The sequence below is a fragment of the Tupaia chinensis genome, unplaced genomic scaffold, assembly GCF_000334495.1.
Source record: "Tupaia chinensis unplaced genomic scaffold, TupChi_1.0 Scaffold144255_1, whole genome shotgun sequence".
In the NCBI taxonomy this organism is placed as follows: domain Eukaryota; kingdom Metazoa; phylum Chordata; class Mammalia; order Scandentia; family Tupaiidae; genus Tupaia; species Tupaia belangeri.
Window position 1 is genome coordinate 2,266,864 of NW_006204113.1, and position 9,494 is coordinate 2,276,357.

A 9,494-nucleotide genomic window follows, 5' to 3' on the forward strand; every position below is an offset into this window, starting at 1 on the left:
TGTGTGTATATATATATATATATATATATATATATATATATATTTATTTATTTATTTATTTTTGTTATTGGACACCCATGTAGTCGACTGTGGTTCAAGTCCCGGACCTGGTGGCTTAAACTCACGCCAGGCACGTGTGTGTGCGTGCCCAAGATCCCGAGAGGAGAATGGAGGAAAAGGGATTGTGGCATTACCATCCCTAGGGGGGTGATTTCTTGCTTTCTGTCTCTCTGTCTCTCTCTATCTTTCTGGCGAGTAAATGCACCCTATAGCAAAAACTTCTCAAAAAAAAAAAAACAAAAAAGAAGATATTTTGGGAATCAACAAAATGTGGGGAAAAAAAGGAATAGAAAACAACTGTAGATACCAGAGACAATGAGGCAGGTGGGTGGGAAATGGCAGAGGCAGAGGGTGAAATATAGGGAATCAAAAAAAAAATGTATATTATACACACACACACACACACACACACACACACACACACACACGAAACAAGAAACAGAAAATTATTTGTTGACAATAATATGTATGATTAAACCCCTATAGAGTGTATTCCAGATGGAAAATTGCATTTTGTATGCTGTGATGATGTTCAGTAAATAAATGTAAAACACATAAAATAATTTAAAAAAGAAAAGAAATAATAAAAATTAAAGCAGAGTAGCTGGCTGGTGGTTAAGGTGCTGGACTCCCACGTGGCTGACCTTGGTTCAAGTCCTCCATCCAGCAGCCTGAATATCATACCAGGTGGGTGTGTGTGCATGCCCAAAATCCTGATAGGAGAGTAGATAAGAAGGGATTGTGGTATGGCCATCCCACTTGGGGGATGATTTCTCTCGTTCCCTCTCACTGTCTCTCTCCAACAAGAACATGTGCCTTATAGGAAAAATCTTAAAAAGAAATGAGCAGAAACTGGGCCAACAGGTGGCATGGAAGTTAGAATTCTGAGTCCCACATGACCGGCTATGTGGTTAGAGTCCAGGGCCTGGTGGCTTGAAAATCATGCTGAGCGTCTGTGTGTGCATGCCCTAAATCTTGAGAGGAGACTGGAGGAAAAGTGACGATGGTGTGGCCATCTTCCCTGTGGAGTGATTTTTCAATTTCCTTCTTTTTCTCTCTGGCAAGTGCACATGTTCCCTACAGAAAAATTTAAAAAAAAGAAAATTAAAAATTAAAGCAGAAACCAATGAAATGTAAACAGGAACACAATAGAGAAAAATTATTGAAATAAAAAGCTGGTATTCATTTATTTATTTATCTATCTATTTATTTATTTTTGAGAGAGATTTTTGCTATAGGGCAAGTGTGCTTGCCGGGGAAAGAGAGAGACAGAAAGTGAGAAATCACCCCCCAGAGGAGATGGCCACGCTGTAATTCCTTCTCCTATACTCTACTCTCTGGATTTGGGGCATGCACGCACACATCCCTGGCATGAATTTTAAGCTGCTGGGTCCAGGACTTAAACTGTGGTTGACTATGTGGGAGTCTAGTGATGTAAACATTAGGCCATCTGCTGGTCCTGAAACTGGTATTTTTTTTTTTAAGAATTATTTTATTTAACTTTATTTATTTTAATTTGACCAGAGAAGGACAAAGCAAGAGAGAGAGGGAGAGGGAAAATGAGAAAGCAAGCCTCCAGGTAGGTCCAGGACTTGAACTACAGTTGGCCATGTGGAAGTTCAGCACCCCTAACCACCACACCACCTGCTGGCTCCTGAAAGCTCTTATTATTATTATTTTTTGGAGAGGTTTTTGCTATAGGGCGCGTGCGCTCGCCAGACAGACAGAGAGACAGAAAGTGAGAAATCACCCTCCAGGGGGGATGGTCATGCTGCAATCCCTTCTCCTCCATTCTCCTCTCAGGCTCTTGGGAATGTGTGCACATGCGCCCGGCATGAGTTTTAAGCCACCGGATCTGGGATGCGAACCGTGGTCAACTACGTGGGAATCCAGTGACATAGCCATTACGCTAACTGCTGGTTCCAAAGCTGTTATTTTTAAGAGATTGATAAAACTGATAAATAGCTGACCAGGCTAACCTGGCTATTTTTCTAGGAGAGAAGACATAAATACCTAATATTTGAAATGAAATGAAGGCCATTACTACTGGTCTCATGGAACTAGTATTCCAAAGAATAATACAAACAACTGGATTTCATAACCTGGATAAAATAGAAGTTATTAGTTATTTAGTCACCAAGTCTGGGACTAAAATCGTGGTCGGCCATGTGGGAGTACAGCCTCCTTATCATCACCATGCCACCTGCTGGTTCCAATAGAAGTAAATGTAAAACACAAAACTAAAATTCCTAAAAAATAATATAAGATAAAATCTGGAGACCTTAGCTTTGGCAACGACTTTCTATATACAATATCATAAGCATAACCTATGAAAGAAAAAAATGATAAGCTGGGTTTTATTAAAATTCAAAAATTGGGGACCAGCAGATGGAGTAATGGTTACATTGCTGGACTCCCATGCAGTTGACCACAGTTCGAATCCTGGACCCGGTGGCTTAAACTCACACCGGGCACATGTGCGTGTGTGCCCAAGATCCTGAGAGAAGAATGAAGGAGAAGGGATTGTGGGATGGCCTTCCCCCTGGGGGTGATTTCTCGCTTTCCGTCTGTCTTTCCAGTGAGTGCATGTGCCCTATAGCAAAAATCTCTCTGAAAATTCAAAATTCCTGCTCTGTGAAAGACATGTTAAAGTGAAAAGACAAGCCACAAACTGAGAGAAAATATTTGTAAAACACATATTTGGTAAGAAATTTATATCAAAAATATATTAAGAACTTTTAAAACCCAACAATAAGAAAACAACTCAGGACCAGTGAATGGCATAATGGACTCCCATATAGTCGACCGTGGTTCAAATCTCAGACCCAGCAGCTTAAAACTCACACTGGGGTAGGGGGGTGTGGCAGGTGGCCTGGTGGTTAAGTGTACTGGACTACCACATGGCTGAATGTGTTCGAATCCCAGACCTGGAGGCTTGTTTTCTCACCTTCTCTCTCTCTCTCTCTCACACACACACACACACAAGCACACACCAAGCACACACACACTCTGTCCCTCTCTATTAAAATTTAAAAATAAGTAAATAAATAAAGTTAAATAAGTTAAATAAAATAGTTCTTTAAAAAAAAACAACAAACTCATACTAGGCACGTGGGTGTGCATGCCCAAAAATCTCTCTAAAAAACAAACAAACAGACAAACAAACAAACAAAACAGGGCTGGGAGGTGGCATAGTGGTTAAGGGCACTGGACTCCCATGTGGTCAACTGCAGTTCGTGTCCTGAACCTGGCAGTTTGCTTTCTCATTTTCCTTCTCTCTCTCTCTCTCTTGCTCTGTCCTTCTCTAGTCAAACTGAAATAAATGAATGAATGAATGAAGTTAAATAAAATAATTCTAAAAAAAATAAAATAAAACAACCCGATGGGGCCAGTAGGTGACATGGTGGTTAAGGCACTGAACTCCCACATGGCTGACCATGGTTTGAGTCTCAGACCTGGTGGCTTGAGGATCATGCCAGGTGTATGCGTGTGTGTGCCCAAAATCCCAAGAGGAGAAGAGAGGAAAAGGGATTGAAGCATGGCTGTCCTCTCTAGGGAGTGATTTATCACTTTTTCTCTCTCTGGCAAGTACACGTGCCTTATGGCAAAAATCAAAAAAAAAAAAAAGAAAAAATGAGTAAATGATTAGTGCACCTCACCAAAGTAGATATACAGTTGGTAAGCATGCATATGAAAAGATGCTCTACATAATATGTCACTAGGGAATTGGAAATTAAAAAAAAAATACCACTATGCACACTTATTAGGATGACTCAAATAAAAAAAATGAAGAAAAAGAAAAAAGACGATACCAAGTGTTGACAAGAATGTGGAGCAACAGGAACTCTTATTCACTATTAGTGGGAATACAAAATAGCACAGTCATTTTGGAAGGCAATTTGGCAGTTTCTTATAAAACTAAACATATTCTTGGTCCAGCAGGTGGCATGGTAGTTAAAGGCACTGAACTCCCACATGATTGAAACAGTTTGAGTCCTGGACCTTGTGGCTTGTTTTCTCACTTTCCCTCTCTCTCTATCTCTCTGTCTCTCTTTCACACTCTGTCCCTCTCTGGTCAAATTACAATAAATAAATAAAATTAAATAATTATTAAAAACTAAACATATTTTCACCACTTCACAGCCATGAGGATGGCAATTATAAAAAACAAAAACTAGGGCCTACTTTGGTGATGCGGTGGTAATGTGCTGCTTGAGTAATTCTGGATCCATATGGAAAATCACCAGTTTGGTTCCCTGGGTGACCTAAATATGCCAGCCACATGCACCCAGTGATCCTGACTGGCTGGGAAGGTTTGAGGGGGACTGCAACGTGACACCCACCAACCTGAGGGTGCTTGTCTTTCGCTCTCACTCTCATAGAAGAGATCATTTCACAAGTCTTTATATATATATGTATATATATATATATATACGAGAGAGCGAGAGAGCGAGAGAGAGAGAGAGAGAAAGTGAGAAAGTGAGAAAGCAAGCCAGGTCTGTGGCCGGCCATGTGGGAGGCCAGCATCCTTAACCACCACTCCACCTGTTGGCCCTCAGGCCTTTATATTAATAATTCACCTTAACAAAATGTTGTAGAGTAATGTAGTTATAGACATGGCATGAACTGCCCCCCATTCTGTTATCCTAGAAAATACTGGGGCTAGATGGCGGCACAGCAGTAAAAGTTGACGCTGTGAGAGGCAACTCACATGGGAGTGTCGCCGGTTGCTTCCAGGGCCTTCCTGAGTACCCCAGGCGCACATGTCCATGGTTGGGAGCCGCCTGAAGCTGAGGGTGGAATACAGCATGGAGAACCTGTCAGGGGTACTGTTAAACTCTCTGACTCACTCATGGAATAAATAAATTAACCTTATAAAGAAAAGAAAAAGAAACCCTAACCAGTGTTTTATGTTGTGGCCAATCTGTACTTATAAGAATGAGGTTTGGGGGACCAGCAGTTAGCGTAATGGCTATGTTGCTGGAATCCCATGTAGTCGACTGCGGTTCGAGTCCCGGATCCGGTGGCTTAAACTCACGCTGGGCATGCGTGTGTGTGCCCAAATCCTGAGAGGAGAATGGAGGAGAAGGGATTGTGGCGTGGCCATCCCCCCTGGGGGGTGATTTCTCGCTTTCTGTCTCTCTGTCTCTCTCTGTCTGTCTGGCGAGCTCACGCGCCCTATAGCAAAAACCTCTCCCCCCCCAAAAAAAGAATGAGGTCTTTCATTTCAAAATGTTTGCTGTTAGGCATATTTGTGGGGTGCAGGGGTTATGGTTATGGTGGGGAGTGAGAAAGCACCCTCCGGGGGATGGCCACAGGCAATTCTTTCTGCTCCATTTTCTTCTCTGGGGATTTTGGGGACACACGCACACACGCCCAGCATGTTTCTCAACCCACAGGTCTGGGACATGAGCAGTAGGTCCGCCATACAGAATCCAGCTGCTTTAATCACCATGCCACAGACCTGACCCAAAGAAATTACATCTTAATATAGTTGATTAGGAATAAAACTTAATTGAAAGAGTCAACACACACATGCATCTAGACACTTGGAAGAGAAATGAACTTTTAGCACAAAGCACAGGTAATTCTTAACAAAATTTTCTTGTTTTAAAAAATTATTTATGTAACTTTATTCATTCACTCATTTTTTAAAAAATTTGACCAGAGAGACACACACAGACAGGGAGCGAGAAGGTGAGAAAGCAAGCCACCAGGTCCAGGACTTGAACTGCAGTGGCCATGTGAGAGTCCAGTGCCTTAACCACCACACCACCTGCTGGTCCTACTGAACAAAATTTTCAACACCAGTCTTCTCTCTTGAGCATTAACTGATAAAGAAATGGAGCTATCCAGGGGCTGGCAAGTAGTATGGTGGTTAAGGCACTGGACTCTCACATGGCCACTGCAGTTCAAGTCCTGGACCTGGTGGCTTACTTTCTCACTATCACCCCCAAGTAAATTTTTTTTTTTTTGAGATTTTTGCTGTAGGGCATATGTGCTCACCAGAGACTCAGAAAGGGACAGAGACAGAAAGCAAGAAATCACACCCCAGGGGAGATGGCCATGTTGTAATACCTTCTCCTTTCTCCTCCTGGGACCTTCAGCACACATACACATGCACCTGGTGTTGAGTTTTTTTTTTTTATATAATTATTTTAATTTTATTTATTCATTCATTTATTTTCATTTGACCAGGCACACACACACACACACACACACACACACACACACACAGAGAGAGAGAGAGAGAGAGAGATTGAGAGAGAGAGAGAGAAAGTGAGTTAGTAAGCTACCAGGTCCAGGACTTGAACCATGGTTGGCCATGTGGGAGTGTTCAATGTTTTAACCACTGCCACCTGCTTTTCCCCCCTGGTGTTGAGTTTTAAGGCGCCAACTGTGGTCAACTACATGGGAGTCTAACGACATAACCATTATGCCATATGCTGGTGCCAATAAAATAATTCTTAAACATTTTTTAAAATGGAACTACTTGAAATATTTCACATATTAACTCATTTCCACAGTGATTTTCAGTTTGATTTTAATAAAATATTTATTATTAAATATCTAGTGATGTAGAACACTTTTCACATTTATTAGCTATTTGAATTTTTTTTGTTTGTTTTGTTTTTTGTTTTGTTTTTTAATTGCCCACTTGTGTCATTTGCCAATTTTTCTATTAGGTATTCTTCCAGTTTCAGTGTTTACATGCGTGTTCGCTTCATCAGCCTGGGAGTTCCGTGGAGACAAAGACTGTAATTAGATTAGATTTCTTTATCCATCCGCAGAGTGGCTCGGGTTTAGCACGTGAACTATTCAAATTGAATGGAATGATCTTAATTCATTCTCATAACCCTTCGCAGACTTTGACCATGACTTCTGTTTTACAGATGAGCGTAAGACGCAGCGGAGGAGTAAATCGCAGTCACGCAACGACTTAAAGGTAGAAGTGGGACTGTAATCCAGGCCTTTCGATTCTAAACCAATTTACCGACATCGTCCTCCATTTCCCTGCAGAGAAGTTCCCCTCGTCCCTCTCTTCCTTGAGACATCAACTGAGTATTTCACAAGTGTTTAAAGTTAGCGAAGGGCCGTGCCCGTCACGCGCATGCGCCCTTCCCTTTTCCCACAGTAGGGAGAGACAGCGCCTCTTTTTCTTTCGCTTTGTAACTCTTTTGGCCCCGACCACTCGCCATCGCCCGAGCGGAGTTGAATGATGGCGACGGGAACTCCAGACTCTCAGGCGCGATTTGGTCAGTCCGTGAAGGGGCTTCTCACGGAGAAGGTAAACACCTGTGGAACAGACGTGATCGCGCTCACCAAGCAGGTGCTGAAGGGGTCCCGGAGCTCGGAGGTGAGCGGGCAGTGGGCTCTCGTGGCCCAGTACTGTGGAAACTCGCCGCCTTCCATAGCTGTGTGAGGGCCAGGGGGAGCAGCTTTGCATTCTGGGAATTGTAGGCGGCGGAGCCTAGAGGAGGGGTCGTTTGCTGCTTTCTGGGTCTGTAGTCTCTGGTTAGCTTCAGCGCCGCGGTGGGAAGGTCGTGTGATGCCAATTTGTGCTTCAGAGCCGAGAGCGCGGGGCTAGCCAATGGTGGGTAATTGGGCCGGCTGTATCCCACACGGCCCACTGTGCGGTTCGAGTCCAGGACCCAGAGGCTTGGAAAACACTCTGCGTGTGTGTGCGCCCAAAATTCCGAAAGAAGTGGAGGAGAAGGGATTGCGGTCTGACCATCCCCCACGACAGGTGCTTTCTCACTCTGTTTCCCTCTCTCTCAATCTAGTGAGCCCACTCACTGACAAGTTCAAAACAGAACAAAAGGATAGAGCTACTGGATGGCAAAAGAAGCATCTAACCAATTCTTTGTTTCTCGGGGCTTTCTCTAGTGAAGCCCTATCTCTTTCAGTCCCTTAATTATGCAGCATCATTTTGCCTTCAACGTCCTAAATTAATCCACACTTTTGTGCATCACGTGCTTAAGGATTTATTCTTTCCTGATTTGTCTTTCTAGCAGATTCTTTTTATTAAAATAGTTATTTTATTTGACTTTATTTATTTATTTCAGTGTTACCAGAGAGAGACAGAGAGAGAGAGAAGGGGGGGGAATGAGAAAGCAAGCCACCACCAGGTCAGGGACTTGAACCGTGGTAGGCCATATGGGACCCCAGCACCCTTAACCACCAAGGCTCCTGCCGCTGTCTTGTACATTCTTCTTTTTCAGTTTCTTCATGTATAGAAATAATTGATGGCATTACTCATCAGGAAGGTCTGTGTATGTACATCCTGTTCCCCCCACCTAAAAGAAAGACCTACCCATTGAACTTTTTTTTTCCCCTGAGCCATTATATACTTTTACTTTTTGTGGCCTGCAAAGTATTTCCAGAGCTCACTTTACACCCTATATATTTTTAAAAGAATTATTTTATTTAACTATTTATTCATTTGTTTATTTCAATTTGACCAGAGAGGGACAGCGTGAGAGCGAGAGAGAGAGAGGGAGAGAGAGAGAGAAGGAAAGTGAGAAAACAAGTCTCCAGGTCTGGGACTCAAACCGTGATCAGCGAAGTGGGAATCCAGTGCCTTTAACCACCATGCCACCTGTCAGCCCCCTTTACCCCTTGTTATTATTTTTTTATTTTTATTTTTTTTGGAGAGATTTTTTTCTATAGGGCACGTGTGCCTGCCAGAAAGAGAGAGACAGAGAGGCAGAAAGTGAGAAATCACCCTCTGGGGCTATGGCCATGCCGTAATCCCTTCTCCTCCATTCTCCTCTCGGGATCTTGGGCACGCACAAACACGCACCAGGGTTTAAGCCACCGGGTCCAGAACTCAAACCGCAGTCGACTACATGGGAGTCCAGCAACATAGCCATTACGCCAACTACTGGCCCGCTTTACCCCTTATTAACAACAAAACAGAAAGAAAAGGAAAAGAAAAAGAACAGAACCATACAAATAGTAATAGTAACACATAAAAAGTGACATTAAGCACTAAATAAGTTTTAAAATGTGTTTAAAGACACATAAATACATACAAAGAATGTATTCAGTGGACACACTGAAGCTGCCTCTAGTTTTTATTTTAGAAATAAACTAAGTGAATAATACAAAAGTCAAAGAATCATTAGAAAGTTAAAATCATTTATGAATGTTCTTTAAGGCAGTCACAGAATCAAGATCTGTTACGGTCCGTTCTCTGTCATCATTAAATGGCATATAATGCATTAGTGTAAATCTAACGATACAGCTGTTACAGTTTCAGATTGAAATTGTTTCATAACACCAATTTAAAATGTAGACTGGGGACAAGCGTTTGACGTAATGGCTATGTTGCTGGACTCCCACGTAGTTGACCGCGGTTCCAGTCGGACCCAGTGGCTTAAACTCATGCCAGGCGTGTGTGTGTGTGTGTGTGTGTGTGTGTGTGTGTGTGT

General features: G+C 42.6%; 2 protein-coding genes across 2 annotated transcripts in view; both read left to right on the plus strand.

Annotated features, from left to right (window-relative positions):
* The first annotated feature begins 7,216 nt into the window (after positions 1–7,216).
* BORCS7 (BLOC-1 related complex subunit 7) overlaps positions 7,217–9,494 on the plus strand; it is a 20,191-nt gene continuing 17,913 nt past the window's right edge. Inside the window, exon 1 of the mRNA XM_006166388.3 lies at positions 7,217–7,417. Coding sequence (XP_006166450.1) covers positions 7,277–7,417 — 141 coding nt within the window. The 5' untranslated portion in view covers positions 7,217–7,276. The remainder of the gene's footprint in view (positions 7,418–9,494) is intronic.
* The window catches only part of AS3MT (arsenite methyltransferase), a 74,822-nt gene continuing 72,613 nt past the window's right edge, over positions 7,286–9,494 (plus strand). Inside the window, exon 1 of the mRNA XM_006166387.3 lies at positions 7,286–7,417. The gene's annotated coding sequence lies outside the window, so the exon portion shown is untranslated. The remainder of the gene's footprint in view (positions 7,418–9,494) is intronic.